This window comes from Heterodontus francisci, chromosome 29 (genome assembly GCF_036365525.1).
Source record: "Heterodontus francisci isolate sHetFra1 chromosome 29, sHetFra1.hap1, whole genome shotgun sequence".
NCBI classification, from domain to species: Eukaryota; Metazoa; Chordata; class Chondrichthyes; order Heterodontiformes; family Heterodontidae; genus Heterodontus; species Heterodontus francisci.
The window spans coordinates 27,544,035-27,570,933 of record NC_090399.1 but is presented as its reverse complement, the minus strand read 5'-3'; the positions used below and the strand labels follow the sequence as shown (position 1 = coordinate 27,570,933).

The following is a 26,899-nucleotide window of genomic DNA, read 5'->3' as shown; positions in this document are numbered from 1 at the left end:
CTCCAGTGCTAGTGAAATGGAACCAGAGCAAAAGAGCCAGTAAGAAATTCATGTGCAATTGAGTTTTGTAGAGTGGATACGTGACATGGCCTGTTGCCTGCACACCACAGCGAGGAGTTCCTGCTTCAGGGCTCACGGCCCACCTCGGGAGACCATAGCAGGAAATCCGCACAAGTCAAGATCGTCCGACCGCCAAAATTCACGCTGGAAAAACTTCAGGTTGGGTGCGTGATTTGCCGACACATGCTCAGCGGAAAAGAAAATCCCAGCCTGGGGTCCGCTACTTTTCCGCAATGATGTGCCTCCACATCGATGTCAGAACAGCATTCCCGATGATACAGACTTGGAGATAAGATTAAAGGTCAGCGGCGCTTGAGATGGCTTGGCCATGTGAGCCGCATGGAAGATGGCAGGATCCCCAAAGACACATTGTACAGCGAGCTCGCCACTGGTATCAGACCCATCGGCCGTCCATGTCTCCGCTTTAAAGACGTCTGCAAACGCGACATGAAGTCCTGTGACATTGATCACAAGTCGTGGGAGTCAGTTGCCAGCGTTCGCCAGAGCTGGCGGGCAGCCATAAAGGTGGGGCTAAAGTGTGGCGAGTCGAAGAGACTTAGCAGTTGGCAGGAAAAAAGACAGAGGCGCAAGGGGAGAGCCAACTGTGTAACAGCCCCGACAAACAAATTTCTCTGCAGCACCTGTGGAAGAGTCTGTCACTCTAGAATTGGCCTTTATAGCCACTCCAGGCGCTGCTCCACAAACCACTGACCACCTCCAGGCGCTTACTCATTGTCTCTCGAGACAAGGAGGCCAAAGAAGACTTATAACATCAAGCAGGAGGAACTTTCTTTTACACTGAGTCGTGAGGCTGGGAGTTGATCACTGAAGCAGAGACTAAGTCTACATTTAAGAATAGGTGAGGTGGATGGTTAAATGAAAGGGGAATAAAGGAACATGAGAACAGGTCTGGTATGCGGGACTAAGAGTGTTTGATGTGGAGCATAAACACAATATAGAATGACTGGTTGGACCTGTTTCACTGTTTTGTTTAAATCTGTTCATGGGATGTGGGTGTTGCCCTTGAACTGCTTGCCAGGCCATTTAAGAGTCAACCACATTGTTGTGGGTCTGGAGTCACATGTAGGCCAGACCAGGGAAGGACCAGCAGTTTTCCTTCCCTAAAGGACATTAGTGAACCAGATGGGTTTTCATGACAATTGTTTAATGGTCACCATTCCACTAACTTTTTTAGCTTCCAGCTTTATTAATTGAATTCAAATTTCACCATCTACTTGCAGTGGGATTCAAACCTATGTCCCCAGAGCACTCACCTCAGCCTCTGGATTACTCGTCCAGTGACATTACCACTACACCACCACCACCTCCCCTTAAGTGTTGTAATTTCTGTATCATACATTGGCTGGTAAATGAAGCCTCCGGCTTCTATCACATTTAAAGCCTACCCAGCATGTGTGCCATTCATCTTTATCACTGCAAGACAGGTATTTAATGCTTTGGCTCCATACTCAGTGTGAGGAAATGAACAAGGCTGAAGAACTAGGTGTCAGTTCTCTTTCTTTCTTTTCTTTTGGGCCTCCTTATCTCGAGAGACAATGGATACGCGCCTGGAGGTGGTCAGTGGTTTGTGAAGCAGCGCCTGGAGTGGCTATAAAGGCCAATTCTGGAGTGACAGGCTCTTCCACAGGTGCTGCAGAGAAATTTGTTTGTCGGGGCTGTTGCACAGTTGGCTCTCCCCTTGCGCCTCTGTCTTTTTTCCTGCCAACTACTAAGTCTCTTCGACTCGCCACAATTTAGCCCTGTCTTTATGGCTGCCCGCCAGCTCTGGCGAATGCTGGCAACTGACTCCCACGACTTGTGATCAATGTCACACGATTTCATGTCGCGTTTGCAGACGTCTTTATAGCGGAGACATGGACGGCCGGTGGGTCTGATACCAGTGGCGAGCTCGCTGTACAATGTGTCTTTGGGGATCCTGCCATCTTCCATGTGGCTCACATGGCCAAGCCATCTCAAGCGCCGCTGACTCAGTAGTGTGTATAAGCTGGGGGTGTTGGCCGCTTCAAGGACTTCTGTGTTGGAGATATAGTCCTGCCACCTGATGCCAAGTATTCTCCGAAGGCAGCGAAGATGGAATGAATTGAGACGTCGCTCTTGGCTGGCATACGTTGTCATACGTAGGTGTCAGTAAACAGTGATTAACTGCAAACCCAGGTGTAAACAGCAGCAAGCTTAAACAGAATAGGAAAGGATTAGCAGGTTGAGGTTAGAAGGAGATCCTGGCCTTGTAGGGGTGCAGTGCAGATTCACCAGAATGATACTGGGGCTAAAAGGGTTAAATTATAAGGACAGGTTGCACAGACTGGTCGTGCAATCTCTCAAGGATAGCGGATCAAGGGGTGATTTAACTGAAGTGGTTAAGATGAGTATAGGAGTCGATAGTGTTGGCCTCAAGGTGGCCAACATCCCCAGCTTATACACACTACTGGGTCAGCGGCGCTTGAGATGGCTTGGCCATGTGAGCCACATGGAAGATGGCAGGATCCCCAAAGACACATTGTACAGCGAGCTCACCACTGGTATCAGACCCACCGGCCGTCCATGTCTCCGCTTTAAAGACGTCTGCAAACGCGACATGAAATCCTGTGACATTGATCACAAGTCGTGGGAGTCAGTTGCCAGCATTCGCCAGAGCTGGCGGGCAGCCATAAAGACAGGGTTAAAGTGTGGCGAGTCGAAGAGACTTAGTAGTTGGCAGGAAAAAAGACAGAGGCGCAAGGGGAGAGCCAACTGTGCAACAGCCCCGACAAACAAATTTCTCTGCAGCACCTGTGGAAGAGCCTGTCACTCTAGAATTGGCCTTTATAGCCACTCCAGGCGCTGCTTCACAAACCACTGACCACCTCCAGGCGCGTATCCATTGTCTCTCGAGATAAGGAGGCCAAAGAAGAAGTGTAGATAACTATATTCTCTAGGGGGCAGGGGAGGAGTCCAGAGCAAGGGGGCATAATCTCACAATTGGCATTTGTCTGGTCAAGGGACGATGTCAGAAAGCTGCACACAAAGGGTGGTGGAAATCTGGAATTCTGTCCCCCAAAAGAGTTGTTATTCTGGGAGTCAGCTGAAAATTTTAAAATAGAGATTGATAGATTTATATTAGGCAAGAATATTAAGGGGTACGGAACGAAGGCAGGTAACTGGGGTTGACATACAGGTCAGCCACGATCTAATTGAATGGCGGAACAGGCTGGAGGGGCCGAATGGCCTCCTCGTGCTCCTTCCAATGTTCCTAAAAGGCGGTGGGCGGGGGGGGGGGTCCTGCCCTTTGTTGAGTCAGGTCTCCATTATTGCCTCAACGTCATAGTCCCATGTGGTTATCTGTGCCTGTGGCTCATGAACCTTAATTACCATGCTGTGTGTGTTTACATACATGCATTGTAAACCTAATTTATAACTAATTACATTCCCTCTTACTCTGACCCATTCTGAATCCCTCTTAATATTTCTAACTGGAGTGTCTCTCCCAGTCCTTTGTGCTCCTTGTTTCTCCTTTCTAATATCCTGGTTCCCATCCCCCTGCCAAATAAGTTTAAACCCTCTCCAAACAGTCCCGTGAGGACGTTGGTGCCGACTTTGTTGAGGTACAATCTGCCCGGCCTGCAGAGGTCCCACCTCTCCCAGAACCGGCCCCGTTGTCCCTGGAATCTGAAGCCCTCCCTCCTGCACCATCTCTCCAGCCAGGCATTCATCTGCTCTATCCTCCTATTTCTAAACTCACGAGCATGTGGCATTGGGGGCAAGACGGAAATTACTACCTTTGAGGTCCTGCTTGCTAATCTCCTGCCTGGCTCCCTAAAATCTGCCGGCAGGACCTCATCCCTCTTTCTACCTATGTTGTTGTTATCAAGAATGGTCCAGAGGTATGGGCGAGACTCAAAAGAGGCAACTTCACAAGTCTGCAGCCCACGTGCCAGTTACAAAACTTTATTGAGGTCGTGGCATGCATACAGTTTGGAGGATGCAGAATGTGAGATTTGAAGTGCTGGCGTGCAATGTAAAACCGTTTATAGAGAACTGATACAAAAATCATGTTAGAAAAAACAAACACAGATTATATAAAAGCCTCCATGTTTAAAGAAATCTCGGAAGGCCCTCAACCAGTTAAAAAAAAACAGGACAGCTTGCTAAGCCCATCAGGATATGACTTTGATACAAAAATAACATCATCCAGTGATGCTGTCGGAGGTCGGCTGCGAGAACTTTACATCCAGACTGGGAGACGGGATCTCTGCAGCTATTGCCGGAACATAATACAAGTGCAAATCAAATGACATAGTGGCTTCTAAACACAAACAGTAATGATGCTCCATATCACCTCCCAGTCTGGTGCCTTGGATAATTTCAAGGGAATCCCAGGATGATCTCTGGATGACAGCAAAATTCTTTTAAGGGTGATTTAGTGCCAGCGACAAAAAGTGATTTCAGGGCAGATTCAGTGACTGCAGTGAAAATTCAGCAATTGAGTGGAGAATTCCGTGATTGCGGGCAGAATCCCATGACTACATGGAGGATCCCGTGATTTCGGAGTGAATTCCATGATTGCGGGGAGAGATGCTCATTTTCTCGCGCGGTCTCAGTTTACGTTGACTTCACTGCATTGTCCCAGTGGTAACACCGACAGAAATACAGCTGGCATTCTTACTACTCTAACCCAGATTCATGGCTTTGTCAAATTTCACCCTGTACATGCTGCTGCCGTGTACCATGGGGCAGCTTGGAGATCTTTGGTGGGGGGTGGGGAGATTGGGAGAGGGGAGATTAGGAAATCTGTACAGCCACAGCCAAAGCAACAGCTCCATCAAATCAAATGTTCAAAGCTGCAAAGCTGAAACTTTGCGGAGATAGTTTTTTTTTAACAGGACTGTGCTCTGATGTTAGGAGGTTGGAGGAATGGGCATTCAGGCAATGCGTGAACAAGGCAGAAACCCAACAATAACGCACCCACCTCTGTGCCCACGAAGCAGTTCAGAGTCTTGCCAATACTCCTGGAGAGGCACAGCCAAAAGGGAGAGGTGCAGTCCAGAGCTGCTCTTGGTGAATCACAACTAGACTAGGGTTTGGAACACTGTGCCAGCTCTCTCAAAACACACGCACACACACGCGCAAACTCTGAACAGAATCATTTACCACCCCTTCCAAATCTGCCCCTAGGACACTCCCTGCCTCCTGTCAGAATCCATATCCAGGGCCTGAACCCTACATCACAATCTTACCCCTGGGTTTGGCGCTACTATCAGAAACTGCCCCTGGGGTTTGCCTCGGGCTTAATCAGTGCCTGCAGTCTGGCCCTTGGCAGAATCTATTCCCTCCCCTCCGGCCAAGAAGGATCTGAATATATTTATGCAACTTTAGCCAAATGTCCTGTCACACCTCAGTGAGCATCCTGGGAACTTCCTGTCGCATTGCAGTGCTGCCTGCACTTACACACAGGGTACAAGGGGAATAAATATTATTGGAATACCGACCCTTTACTGACACACAAGCACACAAACACAGACATTACTATGGCAACCGGCCTCCTCGAGAGGCAGCTGTTCTTGAAGAAATTCAAATAATCCAGCGTATAAAGCTATAAAAAGGTAGACAATGTGGGAAATCCCTTAAAGAGCACATTTTGTTTTTAAACACATGAAAACTCCTTACTGGGGCCGAGTATAAGCACCCAATGCCTGTCTTCTCCTTCAAGGTAACTTGAGGCCTACTCGGCCTACTAGAGTTCAGCTTAATCCTGAGAAACATCTAGCGGAAATGGACCACTTTGGAAGTCCAGCGGTTAGTTCGGAAAGAGTCATCTGTTGCAGTTCCCACTGAATGAACCGAAGGAACACGTGGGACTCCTGTTCGTTCGTTTGTTCTTTTTTTTTTGTCACAAGGTCCTTGGCAGCTTACAAGAGCAAAAGCAGAATTTGGCGGCAGTTCCAAAGACAAAAGTCATGTCATCGTGCTCGTAGGTTCTGTCATCACCTGCAGCTTTCATCTGCAGGGAAATAAGAGTAAAAGGCACAATTGTTACAGAAAAGCTTAATTACCACGCTTTACATGCACTGTAAACTAATTTACAACTTATTACATTCCCTCTTACTTTGACCTTCCAACACTCAGCCACCTATCCTCTCCCCTCCTTGTCCTTTTCAGCCCTATCCTCCTCTACTCCCATTCCCTGACCGCCCCCCGCCCCCCAACCATCATATTGCTTAAGTTTAAAAGTAAACTGTTGTGTGCTTTGTTTCTTGGGGTTGGGCAAGGCTCTTCAACCCCATGGTAAGCCCCTCTTTGCCGGTGACGGGGCCTTCTCGCACGTATGCTGCTGCGGCTGCTGCAGCTGTATCCGTTGCCCCATCACTGTTTGCGCTGGTAACATCTAAGCATGGGGTCAAGAGCTACGTCCGCCCCAATATGTCAATAGAGGTATGTGTAAAAGTAATGGCCGAGGTTGTCGGCCCCTCAGCCATTGTTGCTGCCTCTAAAACGTACAGGAAGGCAATGTTTTTCCTGCGGACCGAGCGGGCAGTATCCCTGGCCTTGAGCAAGGGGCTCACCGTGGGCGGGACCTTTCTGCCAGTGGACCCCCTGGAGACCAGTGTGCAATGGGTCATTCTGTCTAATGTCCTGCCCTTCATTCCTGGTGAGCTCTTCCTTCCCCACCTGCACCATCTGGGGGAGGTAAAGACAGGGCTCACCCCAGTCCCGCTCGGTCTTCGGGTGAACAGCCTCAGGCATGTGTACTCCTTCTGCCGCCCGTTATTTATGCAGCTGGCTCGGGAGGAGGTCACGGATGGCCATTTCAATGTGGAGTGCCAGGGGACGGCCTACCGCGTCTTCTGGGCCTTGGATGGGGCACGGTGCCATGTCTGCAAGGGGGTGGGCCATATTTGTAAGAACTGCCCCAACCTCCCAGCTGCCAACTCCACCTCGGCGGCCCAGGGTGGCGCCGCTGCACCTCCTCCCACTCCAACACCTCCACCAGACACCGTTCAGCCAGTGCCGGAGGCTGTGGTTTTCACAGCCTCCAGTTGGGAGGGGGTTGCCCGTCCGAGTGGAAGGAAGGCGCAGAGGAAAATTAAACACCAAGAAGCACATCCCCTGGACACCGTGGCACAACCTGAGCCTGAGCTCAGCCCAAGGCCCACTCCCGGGGAATCCACCTGCCCCAGGGCTGGGCTCAGGCCCAGGGTGTACAGGCAAAAGGAGGGTGCGGAGGCAGAGGCCCCTGATGACATGGAGGTCTCTGTGCCTCTGCGCCCTAGTGGGAAAAAGAGGAAAAGGCACCCCTCCATGGAGGTAACACAGGGCCCTGAAGTGCAGGGCCCATCTGTTGGAGGGGAGCTGTCTCCTGGTCCGGATCCCCAGGTTCTCCCTGCTACCACCACCATCAAGGCTGCAAAGCCTGGGCAGGAGCTCCCTACCCCTCAGAATGGAGGGGAGGAGGAGGCCCCTGTACATGCAGCCCCTCCTGAAGGAACTATTGGAGCCCTGCTTGTGGTGGGGGAGCCTGGGAACGTTCCTGGAGAAGCCTCCCATTCTGCCACTAGGTCGGGTTCCCAAAGTGGAGGGGAGGGCAAGGCCCCAAACGGTCGACCCTCCCGGCTGAAATCTACCCCAACCAGGAGATACCAGACCCAGTTAGAACTGAAAATGCTGCCCCATCTGCTGGGCCTGTGGGTGCTGGCGGAGCGGGAGATGGCCTCCTCTCTCCGCCTCCGGTCTCGGCTCCGGCTGGATTTCCGGAGTCCAGAACTTCCGTCTCCCCTGGACCGCTCATTGCCTTGGGGACGGAGGTGGAAGGGGGGGTCCTGAACTGCTGGCGCCCATAGGCTCCAGTTCCACGGGAGAACCTAGAGAGGACTCCTCCGCCATCGATCCTGGGGGTGGGATTGTGACGGAGGCGGGACCAGCTGGCGCAACCGGGTCTTTCGCTCCACAGTGTGTGGAGGGTGCGTCGGCCGGTGGTGGTGACGAACTGGAGAAGGATGGGGACTCGGTGTGGGGCAAGGAGGACGATCTTGATTCCATCGCCAGTGAGGTAGTGGAGCCCCTCGTGCCTCCCACCGAGTCTCCTCTCATCCCCACGGCGGAACTCCTCTCATTCCTCACGGCTTGCAGGGGTTGTCGCAATAAAGTTCAGCTGGACCTCGGCCAATGTTCACTCCGCTCCACACGCGGGCTGGGTCTGCATACTGGCACTTTAACAACCGGCTGCTGGAGGACGAGCAATTTTGGGACTCGTTCCGTTGATTCTGGGCTGACTGGAGAAGGAAGCGGGGGGCTTCCCCTCCTTGAGGCTATGGTGGGATGTGGGCAAGACTCACATCCGTGTCTTCTGTCAGGAGTACGCGAAGGGGTCGACCAAAAGGCGGGAAACCGAGATCGGGTGCCGAGAGAGGGAGATGCTCGACTTGGAGTCCCACCTCGGTCATGCCGTCACAGACCCGGCGGATCCAGAGCCTGGAAGATTTGGACCGCGCCTCACTCTTCTACTCGCTAGAAAAATGGCAGGGGGTCCGTAAGCAACTCGTTGAGCTGCTGGCCGACGACGGATCCTCTATCAAGGATCCGGAGGGAATGGGCCTCCTGGTCTATACTTATTACAGTGCGTTGTTCTCTCTGGATCCGTCCAGCGAGTACGCGCGCAGAGTTTTGTGGGAGGACCTGCTGCAGGTCAGCCCGGAGGACGTCGAAAGTTTGGAGGCTCCGCTCACATTGGCGGAGCTGACTGGCGCCCTCCACCAGCTCTCGAGGGGCAAATCCCCAGGGCTGGATGGGCTGACCGTGGTGTTCCTCAGGGCGTTCTGGGACGTCCTGGGGGATGATTACGCGCGGGTCCTGGGGGAAAGCCTGGAGACCGGGGAGATACCCCTTTCAGACTCGGGCCGCATTTTGTGGCTGGGGTCCGACTTTTATACGCCGCCGCAGAGTGTCTAGTCAAGGTTAACGGGTCCTTCGCTTTGGGAGAGGAGTGCATCAGGCATGCCCATGTCCGGCCAAATGTATACCCTCTGCTTGGAGCCGTTCCTGTGCCTGCTTCGCAGGAGGTTGGCGGGATCAGCTCTGCGCGAGGCAGCCATGCGGGTCGTCCTCTCGGCTTACACCAATGACTTGCTCCTCGCGGTCACAGATCCCGTTGACTTGCGGAGGATGCGCGAATGCCAGCAGACCTTTTCTGCCGCGTCCTCCGCAAGGATCAGTTGGGAGAAATGTTCCGGTCTCCTGGTGGGTCAGTGGCGGGTGGAATCCCTGCCGGAGGAGTTGACACCTTTTGTGTGGAGCACCACGCACTTCCTCTATCTGGGAGTCCACCTTCGGTGCACTGAGGAAGCCTGGCCGGCAAACTGGCAGGAGTTGGAGGCGAAAGTCACCGCTCGGCTGGGGCGCTGGACAGGACTGCTCCGAGTGCTTTCCTACAGGGGCCGATCGCTGGTCATAAACCAACTGGTGGCCTCGATGCTGTGGTACCGTTTGGTCACTTTGGCTCCGCCCCCTGCCTTCGCCATCAAGATCCAGAAGAAACTCGTCGATTTCTTCTGGGGCAAGAGGAAACACTGGGTCTCTGCCGCAGTCCTGAGTCTCCCGATTGAGGAGAGCAGCCAGACGCTGGTACCTGTACGTCGAGCATCCTCCCAGATGGTGTGCGCTGGCGACGTATTTTTTCCGCCAGTGTAATTGCCTTCAAGACAACACGCCACTCCCGGCGGAGTCCGTTAGCCGCGCCTCTCTGAGGGAGCTGCCTGTCTTTTACTGGAATCTATTCAGAGTCTGGAACATGGTCACCTCCAGTCAGGGCGCTCCCCTGCCGGCGGAGGAGAGCGCCTTGGCTGTCCGGGTGGTCGACTCCGGGAACGGACCGACGGGCGGAGGAGTAGCCGAAGCCCCCGGGACGCCCCTCACTGCCGGCGACGAGGGAACTGCTCATCGGACCCAGGCCCAGAAACCCTCCACGGGAGCCGGTCCCGCACAGCCCGAGCTGCCTCTCGGAAATGCCCTCTGTGCCATCCCAATTGGCATGGAGGGGTTTTCTGTACAGGCTGCTCCTGCACAATCTCCACTTCCTCGCCCTCGCAGCCGGCCGGACACGCCCTTGCGGTCCGTGTTGCCATCTGGCGGTGAGGGGGAACCCCGATGGAGATCTCTCTATGCAGGAGTCCTCCCCATTTACATTGGGGACCTGGGGTGGAGGTTGCTGCACAGGGCAGTCCCGTGCAGTAGACTTTTAAGCAGGTTCACAGACTCGCAGGCCACCTGTAATTTCTGCGGCCTGGACGAGTCCGTGTTCCACGTCTATATGGAGTGTGCGAGGTTGCAGCCCCTCTTTGAGTATTTGAAGGGGCTGCTCCTCAAGCTTTAGCTGCACTTCTGTCCCACGCTCCTGATCTTTGGGCACCCAGTGCGGAGGGGCATGGGCCGGGAGGAGGATCTCCTCATCTGTCTGCTGCTGGGCCTGGCCAAGGTGGCAATTCACAGGTCCAGGCTGTCGGGGGGTCCGTCCTCCCTGATTGCCTGCCCCTCTTCCGAGGTTACGTTTGCGCCCGGGTGTCCCTGTAGAAGGAGCACACGGTGTTCGCCAGTACGCTTGAGGCCTTCCATGACCGGTGAGCACCGCAGGGACTGGAGTGCATAATTGACGCCGAGAATGGCATTTTAATTTGAGTTTGTTTTATTTATCTGTTTTTTTAATGAAGTTATTTTTATAAAATGTATATAAAGGGGGCCTGAGGAATAAAGGCCCCCTTGACATAAAATATATAAAAGGGGCCTGGGGTATAAAGGCCACCTTATAAAGAAAAATAAAGAAAAAAAAGGGGGGGGAAAAACGGGTTCAATACAGAGTAAAGCTCCCTCTGATCTCTTTCCCCAACATGTACTCAGTCCCTGTGGCGGCTGGTGACCTTTCTGTCAGGCGAGGCACAACTGCACCTGCCGAATCTCGGCTGCGTGTTACCATGGCAATGGGCCTTTTCTGCGGCATCCCACCCCCAACCTTTTAAGCTGTTTGTCATCTTCCTTCCAACTGCAATGTGATCAGCCCATTGTTTGCTTCATTTTTTTTTTACACTCGCAATTCTACAGAGAAAGGAAAGCAACTGACACTTTGCAGGGATAAGATAAGGACTGGAGTATCGTCAGACTTGTAAAATAGTGCAGCTCAGGAGAGCGTAAAATGTTGTGACCAATATAGCTCCCATCCTGGGACTTTTATGGTGGGAGATCCTCAGGTAAAGACAAAAAATGGTAAAGACATAAAAATAAGGCGGGATGCCAGGGTTTAAAAACGGGCGGCTGATCCATCTCCGCCTCAGTTAAAAATTTAACTGAATTCTGAATTCAATAGCAAATGTTGGGACGTCATCCTGAGACGGCTGGTCCCAACGTGTCCATAAAGGTGTTTCTGCTCCACTCGAGCCTCCTTCCACCCGGCCGTTTTCCCCAGCACACCACATCCATCTATTCCTTTCTCCCTTGTGTTTATCTAGCTTCCCCGTAATGATATCTGTGCTATTCACCTGAACTACTCCATGTGTTCCACATTCTCACCATTCTCTGAGTGAATAAGTTGCTCATTTTTTTTAGTCTTTCGTAGGATGTGGGCGTCGCTGGCCAGGCCAGCATTTATTGCCCATCCCTAACTGCCCTCGAGAAGGTAGTGGTGAGCTGCCTTCTTGAACCGCTGGAGTCCATTTGGGGTAGGTACACTCACAGTGCTGTTAGGAAGGGAGTTCCAGGATTTTGACCCAGCAACAGTGAAGGAACGGCGATATAGTTCCAAGTCAGGATGGTGTGTGACTTGGAGGGGAACCTGCAGGTGGTGGTGTTCCCATGCATCTGCTGCCCTTGTCCTTCTAGGTGGTAGAGGCCACGGGTTTGGAAGGTGCTGTCAAAGGAGCTTAGGTGTGTTGCTACAGTGCATCTCATAGATGGTACACACGATGGTAATGTTGTTGAATGTCAAGGGGAGATGGTTAGATTCTCTCTCGTTGGAGATGGTCATTGCCTGGCACTTATGTGGCACGAATGTTACTTGCTACTGATGAGACCAGGTCTTGCTGCATGTGGACATGGATTGCTTCAGTATTTGAGGAGTTGCGAATGGTGCTGAACATTGTGCAATCATCAGCAAACATCCCCACTTCTGACATTATGATGGAGGGAAGGTCACTGATGAAGCAGTTGGGCGGAGGACACTACCCTGAGGAACTCTTGCAGCGAACCTGAGACTGAGATGATTGACCTCCAACAACCACGACCATCTTCCTTTTTGCTCAGTACGACTCCAACCAGCGGAGAGTTTTCCCCCCGATTCCCATTGACTCCAGTTTTGCTGGAGTTCCTTGATGCCACACTTGGTCAAATGTTGCCTTGATGTTAAGAGCAGTCACTCTCACCTCACCCGATTTCCTTATTGGATTTATTCGTGACTATCATGAATTCATGGCGCCCATTTCTGGTAACATATTCTGTTCCTCTACCCTTTCAAAGCACTTCATAATCTTAAAGCCCTCTATCGGGTCACCCCTCAGCCTTCTCATTTCCACAGAAAAGAGCCTCAGCCTGTTCAATCATTCCTGACAGGAATAACCTCTCAGTTCAGTATAACACCTTCAGCACAGTATAATGTGCCAAGACACTTCACTGGGGTGTCAATCAGACTGATAGTGACCCTGAGCCACATAAGGAGTGACCAGGACAGATGACCCAATGCTCAGCCGCGTCTTCTCTGCTTTTCTAGAGGCTGGTTTCAATTCAGACCGAGCTGTCCTCACCAGAATGGGATTGACCACCCACTCCCCACAACTCCTCCCTCCCTATCCCCCACCCCCACTCCCCGCAACTCCTCCCTCCCCATCCCCCACTCCTCGCAACTCCTCCCTCCCTATCCCCCACCGCCCACTCCCTGCAACTCCTCCCTCCCCATCCCCCACACCTCACTCCCCGCAACTCCTCCCTCCCCATCCCCCATTCCTCGCAACTCCCCCCTCCCTCCCTATCCCCCACACCCCGCTCCCTGCAACTCCTCCCTCCCTCCCCATCTCCCACCCTCACAAACCCACTCTCACTCCCCTCACACATCCACGCCCCCTCACAACCACACTCCCCTCACACCCACTTCCCACCATCACTCCCCTCACAAACCCACTCCCTACCCTCACTCACCCCACCCCCACCTCACTAACTCAGTCAGGGCCGGTTCAGCTGCTCCTGACTGAAATGAATCAGCAGACGTACCTACGAAAAGTGGTTTTCTGTGGATCGCCATGCCAACTGTGGATGATTTGTCTACAGCAAGGCGAGAGACCGGGACCACCTCCTCCTCTTCCTCTTCCTCCTCATCTGGCTCTCGGGTCTGGGGAGGCTCCTCGTCCTGCTCTGTGCCGAGCTCTGCCAGCAGCGCCAGCTCCGATGGGTACTCGAACGTAGACTCCAGCTCACATTCGTTAAAGGAGATGTTCAACTGAAATTCAGGGAAGAAACACAGCCAGATAAGGAAGGAGATAGGAGCCCTTCCCAGATTTACCCCAACACTGCCCCAGACTGTCCGCAACCCAGCCCAGATTGTCACCAGACTGTCCCCAACCCAGCACAGACTGTCACCAGACTGTCTCTAACCCAGTACAGACTGTCACCAGCCCAGCATAGACTGCCACCAGACTGTCCCCAACCCAGCACAGACTGTCCCCAACCCAGCCCAGATTGTCACCAGACTGTCCCCAACCCAGCACAGACTGTCACCAGACTGTCCCCAACCCAGCACAGACTGTCACCAGACTGTCTCTAACCCAGTACAGACTGTCCCCAGCCCAGCATAGACTGTCACCAGACTGTTCCCAACCCAGCACAGACTGTCACCAGACTGTCCCTAACCCAGCACAGACTGTCACCAGCCCAGCACAAACTGTACCCAGATAACACCCAGCCCAGACTGTCCCCAGCCCAGCAGACTGTACCCAGCCCAGTACAGACTGCACCCCGACTGTCCCCAGCCCAGCATAGACTGTCCCCAGCCCAGCATAGACTGTCCCCAGCCCAGCATAGACTGTCCCTAGACTAGCACAGAATGTAGCCAGATAGTAACCAGCAGACTGTATCCAGTCTAGCTCAGACTATACCCAGACTGTACCCAACAACTTGCATTTATATAGCACCTTTAACATAATAAAACATCCCAAGGTACTTCACAGGAGCATTATAAAGAAGAATTTGACACCGAGCCACATAAGGAAATATTAGGGCAATGACCAAGGAAGTAGGTTATTAAGGAGCATCTCAAAGGCTGAAAGCAAGGTGGAGAGGCGGAGAGGTTTAGGGAATGAATTCCAGAGCTTGGGGCCTAGGCAGCTGAAGGCACAACCAGCAATGGTGGAGTGATTAAAATCAGAGATGCTGAAGAGGTCAGAATTAGAGGAGTGCAGAGATCTCAGGGGGTTGTGGGGCTGGAGGAAGATTACAGAGATAGGAAGGGGAGTGGCCATGGAGGGATTTGAAAACCAGAATGAGAATTTTAAAATCGAGATGTTACTTAAGCGGGAACCAACGTAGATCAGTAAGCACGGGGTTGGGACAGGGGTAGCGAAGTTTTAGATGATCTCAAGTTTACAGAGGAAGGAATATGGGAGGCCGGCCAGGAACGTGTTGGAATAGTGAAGTCTAGAGGTAAGAAAGGCATGGGTGAGGGCTACAGTAGCAGAGCAGCTGAGGTGGGTGCAGTCGGGCGATGTTTCGAAGATGGAAGTAGGTGGTCTAAGTGATGGCGTGGCTATGTGGCCGGAAGCTCAAATATGACACCAAGGTTGCGGACAGACTAGTTTAGATTCACGCAGTTGCCAGGGAGACGGATGGAATTGATGGCGAGGGAATGGAGTTTGGAGCGGGGACTGAAAACAATGGCTTCCATCTTCCCAATAATTAATTGGAGGAAATTTCTGCTCATCCAGTACTGGATGTCGGACAAGCATTCTGATAATTTAGCAACAGTGGTGGGTTTGAGAGAGGTGGTGGTGAGGTAGAGCTGGGTGTCGTCAGCGTACACGTGAAAACTAACGCTGTGCTTTCAGATGATGTCACCGAGGGGCAGCATGTAGATGAGAAATAGGAGGGGGCCAAGGATAGATCCTTGGGGGACTCCAGAGGTAACGGTGTGGGAGCAGGAAGAGAAGCCATTGCAAGTGATTCTCTGACTATGATTAGATAGATAAGCATGGAACCAGGTGAGAGCAGTCCCACCCAGCTGGACAACAGTGCAGAGGCGTTGGAGGAGGATGGTGTGGTCAACTGTTTCAAAGGCTGCAGACAAGTCGAGAAGGACGAGGAGGGAAAGTTTACCTTTGTCACAGTCACACAGGATGTCATTTGTGACTTTGTAAAGAGCTGTTTTGATGCTGTGGCAGGGGCGGAATCCTGACTGGAGGGATTCAAACATGGAGTTCTGGGAAAGATGGGAATGGATTTGGGAAGTGACAACACATTCAAGGACTTTGGAGAGGAAAGGGAGGTTGGAGTTGGGACGGTAGTTTGCAAGGACTGTGGGGTGAAGGCTTGTTTTTTTTTTTGACAGGAGGGATGATGATGGCAGATTGGAAGGAGAGAGGAACAACACCTGAAGAGAGAGACCCGTTAGCAATATTTATTTTTATTTATTTTTTATTTTATTTCGAGATACAGCACTGAAACAGGCCCTTCAGCCCACTGAGTCTGTGCTGACCAAGAACCACCCATTTATACTAACCCTACAGTAATCCCATATTCCCTACCACCTACTAGGGGCAATTTACAATGGCCAATTTACCTATCACCTGCAAGTCTTTGGCGGTGGGAGGAAACCGGAGCACCCGGCGAAAACCCACGCGGTCACAGGGAGAACTTGCAAACTCCGCACACACAGTACCCAGAATTGAACCTGGGTCTCTGGAGCTGTGAGGCTGCGGTGCTAACCACTGCACCACCCATCATGGACTAACATGGACCAGCAGGGGATCTTGGGTGGTCAGTAGTTTGGTAGGAATAGGGTCAAGGGAGCATGAGGTGGGTCTTATGGACAAGGGAAGCGTGGAGAGAGGAGAAAAACTAGAGAACGATAAGACCCAGATGCTAGCCAGTCCCAGACTGACCCGAGACTGTTCCCCAGACAGACTGTACTCAGCCCAGCCTGCACCCACCCTCACACAGACAGCAACAATACCCAACTAAACTGCAGCCAGTGTGGAAGGGATAATTGAGCCTGCCATGTGATGGGCAGCTAATTCAATATTGCCCAAACTTAAAAGGACCCCGAGGGTCTTTCGGGAGATTGGCGAAGAAGTCCAACCTGTTAGCAGGTCGATTAAACTGGTGTTTATGGAGCAAGCCACTCATTACGAACAATGCTCCATGTTTATTTACATTGATCTCAGCGGGGGGGGGGCGGTGTCTGTAACTGGTGGCCAATCCACAATGTCAGACTCTTATAGAAGGGCAGCCCATTGAAAATCCACCCCAGAGTCCTGAACTGTAAAGGGCTGAAGTACTGATGGTTATGGGTCTATCACTGGGGATGGGCAATAAGGGCTGGCCTTGTCAGCACTGCCCATGCTCCAAGAAGGAAGGCATTTGAAATAAACTCTGGCAGGATACATTCTCGCATTGTGCTGCGGATGTCAGTCATTCACTCAGTGGAGCTTCCTGTTGCAAATGAAGCAATAATACTGCAGTCATTTGTCCATCAGGTAAAACCTGCCTGAATCTTGTTGAACACGTATACAACAAGGAAACAGCATGGATTATTGAGAAACCCTTTTTGCAAAAATGTTACAGCGCAGAAACAGGCCATTCGGCCCAACCGGTCCATGCTGCTGTTTATGGTTCCTATCAGCCTCCTCCCACCCCTCTTCATCTCACCCTATCGGTATAACCTTCTGTTCCTTTCTCCCTCATGTACATATCTAGCTTCCCCTTAAATGTATCTGTGTTATTCACCTCAACTACTCCGTGTGGTAGCGAGTTCCACATTCTCATAATCTCTGGCTCGAGATGTTTCTCTTGTATTCCTTATTGGATTTATCACTGACTATTTCATATTGCTGGCCCCTAGTTTTGGATTCAGCCCATATGTGGGAACCTCTTCTCTACATTTACCCTGACAAACCCCTTCATCATTTAAAAACATCTATTAGGTCACTCTTCAGCCTTCTCTCTCTTCTAGAGAGAAAAAGCCCTGGCCTGTTCAGTTTATCCAGCTAGAAGTTATAAGTTCCGCCAACATCCCTGTGAAACCTGTTTGCACCTTCTCAAGTGCCTCTATGTCCATTTTGTCACATAGTGACCAGAACTGTGCACAATATTCCATGAAGTGCCTAGTCCCATGGCGTGGGACACCAGCAAGACTGGAATTTGGGTGTGGGGGGGGGAGAGAAGGACTGGCAGCAGGGAGTAAAAAATAGATTAAACAGATGTGTTCAAAAATTATGAGCAGTTTTGATAGTTTCTCCCTTCTATTCCATTTCCACTGGCAGGTGGATTCGTAACCAGAGGACACAGGTTTAAGATAATCGTCTAAAACTTCATAGGGATGAGGAGGAGTTTTTTTCATATGCAGTGAGGGGTTGTGATCTGGAATGTGCTGCCTGAAAGGGCGGTGGAAGCAGATTCAATAGTGACTTTCGAAAGGCTGATCTACCGTTTTCACAAGGCTAACAGCAAAGTGTGCAAATTGGGCAGCAACTCGTGGTGGTTTGTGACTCACGGGGTATCACTTCCTCGCCACAAGTTGCTGGATGATATGTGCACATTCGAAAAGGCGAATGACATTAAACTCAGCGTTATTTTGGCAGCCAAATCTGGGCCATTGTCTCCACAACAGGAACTGGATTTTTACAGCACAGTCAATATAGTAGAACATCCCAAGATGTTTCACAGGGACGACGACCAAACAAAATTTAACACCGAGCCACATGTGGAGATATTCGGACAGGTGACCAAAAAAGCTTAGTCAATGAGGTCGGTTTCAAGGGGTGTCTTTAAGGAAGAGAGTGATGTAGAGAGGTTGGGAGGCAATTCCAAAACTTGGGGCCCAGGCAGCTGAAGGCATTTTTTATTTTATTTTATTTATTTAGAGATACAGCACTGAAACAGGCCCTTCGGCCCACTGAGTCTGTGCTGACCAACAACCACCCATTTATACTGAATCCTACAATAATCCCATATTCCCTATCACATCCCCACCATTCTCCTACCACCTACCTACACTTGGGGCAATTTACAATGGCCAATTTACCTATCAACCTGCAAGTCTTTGGCTGTAGGAGGAAACCGGAGCACCCGGCGAAAACCCACACGGTCACAGAGAGAACTTGCAAATCCACACAGGCAGTACCCAGAACTGAACCCGGGTCGCTGGAGCTGTGAGGCTGCGGTGCCAACCACTGCGCCACTGTGCCGCCCCATGGCTGCCAATGGTGGACTGATTAAAATCGGGGATGCTCAAGAGGCCAGAATTAGAGGAGCACAGAGATTGTGGAGGGTAGTGGGGCCGGAAGAAGTTACAGAGATCTGGGAGGGGGTGCGTGAGGCCATGGAGGGGATTTGAAAACACGTCTCTGGAGCTGACACCACTGCCATTGCTGCACTCCCTCAGCACTGCACTGGAGTGGCAGTTTAGATTGTGAGCTCCAGGGAGTGGGTATTAGGGACGAACTGGACATGTTAGAAGTCTGTAGGTTGTCAAGAGGATGGAATGACTGAGGGAGGTGAGGTGGTCTTCAGTGTTGAAGAAGTTTGGAATGACGAAGTTCAAGTTGGAGCCTGGGGAGGCATACTTATTCTCAAAACAGTAAGGACAACATGATGAATGTGCCACCCGGCACGATTCCCACACACAAGCCAGGGCAACAGCAAAAGAAATGTTGCATTCCTATCATCCAGCTCATCCCCAAATCCAGGAATGCCAACCAGCAGTGTTCCAACTCATGCATCATCTTGCCAAGCACTTCACAACAACTTTTTTGTTCTCTCAAATTTACATTGAGTCATAGAATGATACAGCACCAAAGGAGGCCATTCAGCCCACTCGGCCTGTGCCAGCTCTTTGAAAGAGCAATCCAATAAGTTCCACCCCCCCCCCCCTCCCCCGTTCTATCCCCATTGCCTCGCAATTTTATTTTCTCTTCAAGTATTTATCCACTTCCCTTTTGAAAGTCACGATTGAATCTGCTTTTACCATTCTTTCAGGCAGAATGTTTCAGACTGTAACTACTCACTGCCTGGAAACTGCTTGAAAAATTACCTTAAATCTGTGTCCTCTGGTTACCAACCCTCTTGCCACTGGAAACAGTGTCTCCTTAATTATTCCAGCAAAATCCCTCATCATTTTGAACACCTCTGTTAAATCTCCCCTTGACCATCTGTGCTCCAAGAACAAGCCCAACTTCTCCAGTCTCTCCACATAACTGAATTCCCTCAGTGCTGGTACCATTCTAGTGTATCTCCTAACTAGCCTGTCACGAGGAGCAGCTTTTGGGGGAGCCATGAAGCATTTTCCAATTTTTGTTTCTCCGTCACTTTGCCTGCAAATCTTTCCTCCCAGCACTGAGAGTAACTCTCACGCAAAATAAAACGTTTGCTGTTTCCAAAGGAAATCCCCTTCCCACAGTCACTTCCCGATTCCAGCTCCGGGACCCAGGCAGTGTTGCTAGTCACTCGGATTACAGTGGAGAGCAACTGTGGGGCGGGTTAAATTCTCAGCTTGTCTCCACTTGAGAGGTGAGAGATGCCTGGTGTCCGTCCAAACTGGCATTGTGTTTGGAAAAGGGAGCTGGTGACTTGCAACTGGGGTGAGGCACTGAGGACTGACAATGGTGAGAGGGGCAATCACAGGGGTTAATTTAGGACATCACACAGGGAAAGCATATTATGCAACATTAACCTGCACTGGACTAGGCAGTCAGCTGTGGCTCAATGGTAGTGCTCGTGCCCCTGAGTCAGAAGATTGTGGATTCAAGGCCTGCTTCAGAAACTTGAGCACCTGATGCAGGTTGACAGCCCTGAGGGAGTGTGACAGCCTTTTTGGATGAGACATTAAACTGAAATAAACTTGTGGGTGAATGTAAACGATACCATTTCAAAAGAAAGCAGTGGCATTCTTCCCTAGTGCCCAGGCTACTGTTTATCCCTCAACCAACATCACTGAAACAGACTATCAGGTTGTTGCTGTTTGTGGGATCCTGCTGTGTGCAAATTGGCAGTGGCATTTCCTCAACTTCTAAAGTACCACATTGACTGTAATGCACTTTGGGGTGTGGTGAAAGACGCTATATAAATGCAAATTCTTTCTTTAACTTTGTTTTATATTCTTCTACAAAATGCAAAACAAGGCTCATATCATCACAAACACTCATTTGGACAAACGGCCTGTAAACCACACAGCTCTGGATTGGGGGTGGGGGGGTGGTGGGGGACGGTGGGGACTGTAAAGGCCTACTGCCCGACCCGAACCTGACGGGACCCGACGACACGTGTCGGGTTCAGGTTCGGGTCGGGTCGCACTTCCGGGTCCGGCATTCGGGGTCGGGCCGGACACGCTCTATCACCACCTCAGGTAAGTGGCTCTAATGTTAATATACTTTTTGGGCTTGAAAGGCGGTTTTGTTACAGTTATTTTAAGCTTGTGCAGGTAAGGAGCAAAGTGAAAAATGGAAGGTAGGTTAACTGATGGTCGGGTCGGGTGCGGGAAAAAAACGGAAGGACTTGGGGCCGGGTCGGGTCGAGCTCGGGGTCAGATGGGGTTCTGTTGGGCTCGGGTTGGGTCTCATTTGCAGAGCTGAGCCGGCCTTTAGGTGACTGAATGTGTGAACACTCTCAGCCCACTCTCCCATAAGGCCAATCGTCTAAATGTTAACACTCATCAGCACACTATCTATTTGGGCCATTTGAAAGATAGGAACAGGAAGAGGCCATTCAGCCCTTCGAGCTTGCTCTACCATTCAATGAGATCTCGGCTGATCGGTATCTTCACACCATTTACCTGTCTTAGCTTCATATCCCTTGCACAAACAAAACTCTATCAATCTCAGCCTTGACGGCTCCAAGTGACCCCAGCATCCACCAGCCTTTGGCGGGGGTGAGAGGGCCCCCCCCACCGAGTTCCACATTTCCACCACCCTTTCTGTGAAAAGGTCCTTCCTGATGTTGCTCCTCAGTGGCCCAGCTCTCATTTTAAGATGTGTCCCCCCTCGTTCTTAATGACCCCCTGCCACAGGAAATAGGTTCTCCATATGTAGCCTACTGAATGCTTTTAACATTTTAAGCACCTCACTCAGATTGCCCGTCAATCTCCTATACCTAAGGGAATGCAAGCCAAGTGTATGCCACTTGTCCTTACAGTTTACTGCCCTATGTAAGAGTATTATCCTGGTGAACTGACATAATGTCACTGGATCACTTTTCCATGCTCTTGCCACCTCCAGACCAAGTTGCTCCAATGCTCCAGCCTCCATCAACATCCATCAACTCAATATACCCAAAACGCAGCCACCCCCAATGCATTAAAATCCTCGCGCCTTTCTTGAAATCTACTCAAGGCCTCTCTCCATCCACCGACTAGATAGACCGATAGACTGCCGGCTATTGCCTTCCTGTGATTCCCTCTCTTCCCCCATCCCACTAATCGGTCTCAGTGCTTTCAGCAGCCAAGATGCTGCTGTCTGGAACACCACCACCTACCTGCAACTACCCCTCCAAGCCACACGCCATCCTGACTTGGAACTATATCTCCATTCCGTCACTGTCACTGGGTCAAAATCCTGGAATTCCCTTCCTAACAGCACTGTGGGTGTACCTACCCCACATGGACTGCAGCGGTTCAAGAAGGCAGCTCACCACCACCTTCTCAAGGGCAGTTAGGGATGGGCAATAATTGCTGGCCTGGCCAGCGGCACCCACATCCCAGGAACGAATAAAAAAAAAACTCCGCTCCCTCACTACTTCCCTCTGCTCTGTTAAACACTTTCTCAAATACAACTCTTCGCCTAAACCTCCAATCATCCCTTCCAAACTCTCTCCCCTGGCTCTGAGTTTGCATTTCTCTTGACATTCCTCAGCAAGGATACTCTAGAAACACACAGGTTGCTGTTGACTATAATGTAACCCCTTGTGAGGACACTCCACTATAAGGACTGTAGAATCCAATATAAACCTCCATCAGCAACTCCTCAATAACCTCCACAGGCTAGAGTGTAAACACATATCACCGCACTCCCCAGTCAGCTCAATAGACGACAGCGTAAACAATAATTTGCACACACAGCAAGATTTCGGGAATCCTGGTGTAATTTATATAAATGTACCAGAAAGGTGGAGGGTTTTTCCACCTCTCCCAGTTGACAATCTCACATTGGGTTTTACGGCTTAGCTGAGTTACACAGGCACAAAGAGGCAGTGTCCCACCATGTGTCTTTAAATGAAGTGGACGGGTCTATAACACATCGAGCTGAGCCAAGGAATGCAGCAGTGCATAACTATCTGATTACAACAGAGACATTAACAAGCCCAGCCGCAGAGAATAGCAGCAGTTAGCAGGACAGTGCGTGTTCAGAGTAGTACAGCCACATTCATTCACTGGGAAAGAGAGAGAGAGAGAGATAGTGGGCAAGAGAGAGAGATACTGGAAGTGATCAGAGGGAGATAAAAAATACAGAAGAATCTTGCATTTACATAGCCTCTTTCACATCCTCAGGGCATCCCAAAGCAATTCATAACCAATTAAGGTAATTCCTTTTCAAGTGCAGTTACTGTTGGCAAAACACGGCAATCACTTTGCACAAGGATACATCACACAAAGGGAGAACACGACGTGAATAGAGAGTAAAAGACAGGTAGAAAAAGAGGGCAGATGGCAACACACAGGAGGGAAAGAAAGTGAGACAGAAAGAGGTACACCACACACACACAAATACATCTAACCGAGGGGTTCAGATGGTTTATATATAGAATAATGGATACCCAGGAGTGAGTTACAGACTGGAATCTAATCGAGGGGTTTTGATGGGTTATATATAGAATAATGGATACCCGGGAGTGAGTTACAGACTGGAATCTAATTGAGGGGTTCGGATGGTTTAAATACACAATAACAGATGCTTAAGGATGGTCTCTGGTGATGGTTGTTTATACTTTGTTTCTGTTTTGTGTACAAGTTTTGTTCTGCTTTTGGTTGTCTCTGGGCAGGCAGCTTGAAACACCAGGATGCGGGCACGGGACTGAGGAATTTTCTGTTTGCTGCTTTCAATTGATGGAGGGGCAGTGTTTAGCAATGTCACCCCTGGCAGTGCCACCTTCAGCTGGCAGGCCTTCCCTGCCAAACCTATTCAGCTGCTTTGACGGCAGTGCAGCTCTGCCCCCACCACTCCCCCACCCTGCATGCGGGCCCTGTTGTCTGGTTTCCCCGATGCGTCTCTTACCTTTCTCCGGCTGGTGCCGGTCTTTGCCAAACAGGACCTCTGCAGGGTCAGGTAACCACCGATCACCTGGATCTCCTCAACTGTTGGATACCGCTTCTTCACTGGGACCCCGGGTACGGCCACAGGCTGCGTTCCCGCCGATGGGCCTACGCCGTTCTCTGCCGTCACCGCACTTGTGGGCGTGGTCCTGCTGGCTATCTTGCGAGGGTTAATGGTTATCGTTTTGCCTGATTTCCGTTGCGGACCTCCGGAGTGACCTGCCTTGGCGGTTGTCGGTGGGCTCCCGCTCCCCGCCGGTGGGCCTTCCTTCGACCACGCCTGGGCCCAGATTCCTTTCTGCCCCTGCACGTCAGCGGCCTCCGCCTCGGGGGTACCCTGCGCTGCCAGGGGGTCACCGCCACTGGGAGGGGGGGAGGCCCGAGCCAACTCCTCTGACCGTTTGAAGAGCCCAGCTCTGACACTGTAGGCCGGAAGCCTAACTTCCTCTGGGCTGGCTGCTGAGCTTCGAGCCGGTCCCACAGAGGGCGGCTTGATGCTGTACAACCTGCTCATGCTGGGCTCCTGCTTGGCCTCCTCCCCTTCTGTGACTCGCTCTTGCCCGAGCTCGGGGAGCGGCTGCCTCTCTGGGCCTAGTTCAGCCCGCCCGTCTCGGGGGCCATTGTCTGTATCTCTCTGGTCGGGTGCAGCAAGGCAGGAAGCGGTAACAGCAGCAGCAGCTGCAACAGTAAGACAGACTGAGGCCTGCTCGGCACAGGAAGAGGAAGCCGTGCTGACAGGCTGCGGTTTCGGAAGGCTGCTGCTACTTGCTGAGTCGCCAGGCCAGGAGGAGCCGATCGCCTCGATCTCCTGCTCGGGAGGAGGCTCCTGCCTGAGCCGGGGGATGATGGTGAAGGATTTTTTGGACCGGGCCCTCAGCTCGGCCAGGGCCTGGGCCTGGGCCTCCCCGGGGGCCAGCTTCGATTCCATGCTGTTGTTTAGGCCGGCGGAGGCCAACGGCCCCCACTTCTGGCTGGGGTCAGTTCTCGCCTGCTGTTCATCAACCCAAGAGTCTTCAGCGCTCAACACGGGCCTCTCCTGGGATTCTGTCCTTGCAGACTGGGCAGTGGGCATGGCAGGCAGATGGTTAGCATCGCTGACGGTCTCCCCCTTGTCCTCAAGCTGGCGCAGCGTGGGTTGGACGTTGGGCTTTGGTGTCTCTGAACCAGGCCAGCCTGCATCCAGTGTAGGATGCGGGAGAGGAGGCGGATCGGGGTGCTCCGTCTCGGGGGGCCGGCGAGGGGAGTCAGCCCGCTTGCCCTCCGGCGTCCTTCCTCTGGCTGACCGGGCCTCGAAGCGGCTGCGGAAGGCGGCGACTGTGTGCGGCGGGGGCGAGTAGGGCCCCTCGCCTGTGCCGCCATCACGACGGGCAGCCACCAGGGGCGGGGAGGGCGAGCGGGAGAGGGGCCTGCAGCCCGAGGTGTGGGCTGGGATCTTGCTGTTCCTGTGCCGGGCGCTGGTGTGGGACGAGCGCTCAATGATGTTCTCTGTGCTGCGGGAACGGGTGGGCCGCTGGCGGGAGCCGAGGCCCCTCCGCTGGCCAAACTTGCAGAGCAGCCGGCTGACTCTCCCCCGCGGGGACTCTTCCTCTTCCTCCCCCTCCACATAACCCTCCCGGTGTCCCTCGAAGGTGTTCAGATCCTCCACGCTCCTGCTTAATGAGGACTGGATGTTAAGTCGGCCAACACCAGTAATGATCAGGCCGTTCACCGTTTCCGGCGTCCCCTGGCTCTCCAGGCAATCGGAGTTGGACTCAATGATCGTGACGTTATCCACCTGGATGGTCTTTACCCCTGGGATGTGGTTCAACAGCTCAGCCGCTTGCCGGGCACGAAGGGTGTGCTCCAGCTCAGAGTACCTCTGCTTCTCCTGTTGGATGAAGTGGTTTTGGTAGACAGGGCCGATGTTCTCTTGCAAGACCGTGCCCTGCCGCGTCTTGGCATCACAGGCCTCAGGCTCTGGCCCGGGGAGCCTGTCGATCCCATCAGCCTCCGCACCGCCACCTGGGCCCGCCTGGGAAACACTGGGCCTGGCCCGTGCCTCGACCAATCCCCCACTGGACGGCTGGCCCTCGGCCGGGCTTTCCGACTGCGAGGACCCGGAGCACAGCCTGGCTCGTCTCCTCTCGATGATCTCCCTCTTCCAGGCCGGCATCCTGGCCAGCCTCTCCAGCTCCACCTTCTCTTTTCGCCTGCCCTCTTCCTCATCCCTCCGCTTCCTCTCCAGGAGTTGGACTTTCCACTGGGGCAGGGATGACATTCCGAAGCTCACCTTCGGCCTCTCCAGTTGCGGAAGGAATGCAAACAGGGCACCCCCAACCTTCCTCACCTCACCCACTCACCACTAGCCCCTGCCTCCAATCCCAAACTCATAAAATGATGGAGTCTCAAGGACACCAGGATTCAGACAGCATCACCGCCTTCAGACATCACCACATGGGACAGTCCCAGATACCTAGACAATGATTCCCATCCAACCAACCGTAGATGCCCAGACACTGGTGCCAATTATTTGACACCTCGAGCCAGATGGCAAATTCCACAGTCTGCCACCCAATTCCTAACACCGAGACCAGACACCTGGCCAATGCTAGATGCACATCACAAATGCTCGGATCCAGACACCCGGACCCAGACCCAGCCCCCAATGCTCAGTCCCAGACGCTCAGACCCAGACTCAAGAGACCCAAATGCTCAGCTCAGACTACAGACCCCATAGTGAGACTCACACACTTCTTAAATTTACCCAGCTCCCCATCTGTCCTGGGCTATTCCCCCTTTCTGTCCTGGGATGAATTCCTTTTCTGACCGGCAATGATTCCCCCTTTCTGTCCTGGGATGAATTCCTTTTCTGACCGGCAATGATTCCCCCTTTCTGTCCCAATGTCAGTCCCGGGTTAACTGACGGTGGGTCTCATCTCGGCTGCCTCCGTGTCCCGGGCTAGATTTCGGTCTGTTGCAAGTTGAATCCTCTTCTGTCCCAGGATAGCCTGGCTTTGGCTCTTGGTCCCTGCGCTCCGGTCCCGCCCGCTTCCGAGACAAAAGGAGCGAATCGGTGAGGCGAGTCTCCCCGCTCGAAGGCTCCGTGTCCCGGCACCTGATCCCGACCGAGGATCGCTCTTCTCGCCGGCCAAGGTTTGCTTTAACTGGGAGCTCGGATTGAGCCACTGCCGCACCCACTCGCTGTCCGGCTCCGAGCAACCGCTGCCCTCAGCAAATCCCTGAGATTTAATGTAAGGCTGGAGCTACCGACCACAGTAACTGGGAGAGAATGAGAGCGCATCCGGGAGTGGGCAGGAAATAGAGAGTCAGAGAGAGAGAGAGGGGTATAGAGAATATTGGGGGAGAGAATGTAGAGAATAGACA

The 26,899-nt window shown here is 52.2% G+C and overlaps 2 protein-coding genes across 2 annotated transcripts in view; both read right to left on the bottom strand.

Moving 5' to 3' along the window:
• Positions 1-3,984: 3,984 nt before the first annotated feature.
• LOC137346201 (phostensin-like) lies at positions 3,985-26,789 on the bottom strand. Its single transcript, XM_068009611.1, has 3 exons — positions 23,499-26,789; positions 13,300-13,525; positions 3,985-6,058 (listed from the first exon to the last, which is right to left on the bottom strand). Exons 1-3 carry the CDS (start codon positions 25,791-25,793, stop codon positions 6,042-6,044), a joined length of 2,538 nt encoding a protein of 845 aa, XP_067865712.1. The 5' UTR covers positions 25,794-26,789; the 3' UTR covers positions 3,985-6,041.
• Positions 26,431-26,899, bottom strand: part of LOC137345727 (E3 ubiquitin-protein ligase TRIM39-like) — a 44,634-nt gene continuing 44,165 nt past the window's right edge. Inside the window, exon 8 of the mRNA XM_068008990.1 lies at positions 26,431-26,778. Coding sequence (XP_067865091.1) covers positions 26,431-26,778 — 348 coding nt within the window. The remainder of the gene's footprint in view (positions 26,779-26,899) is intronic.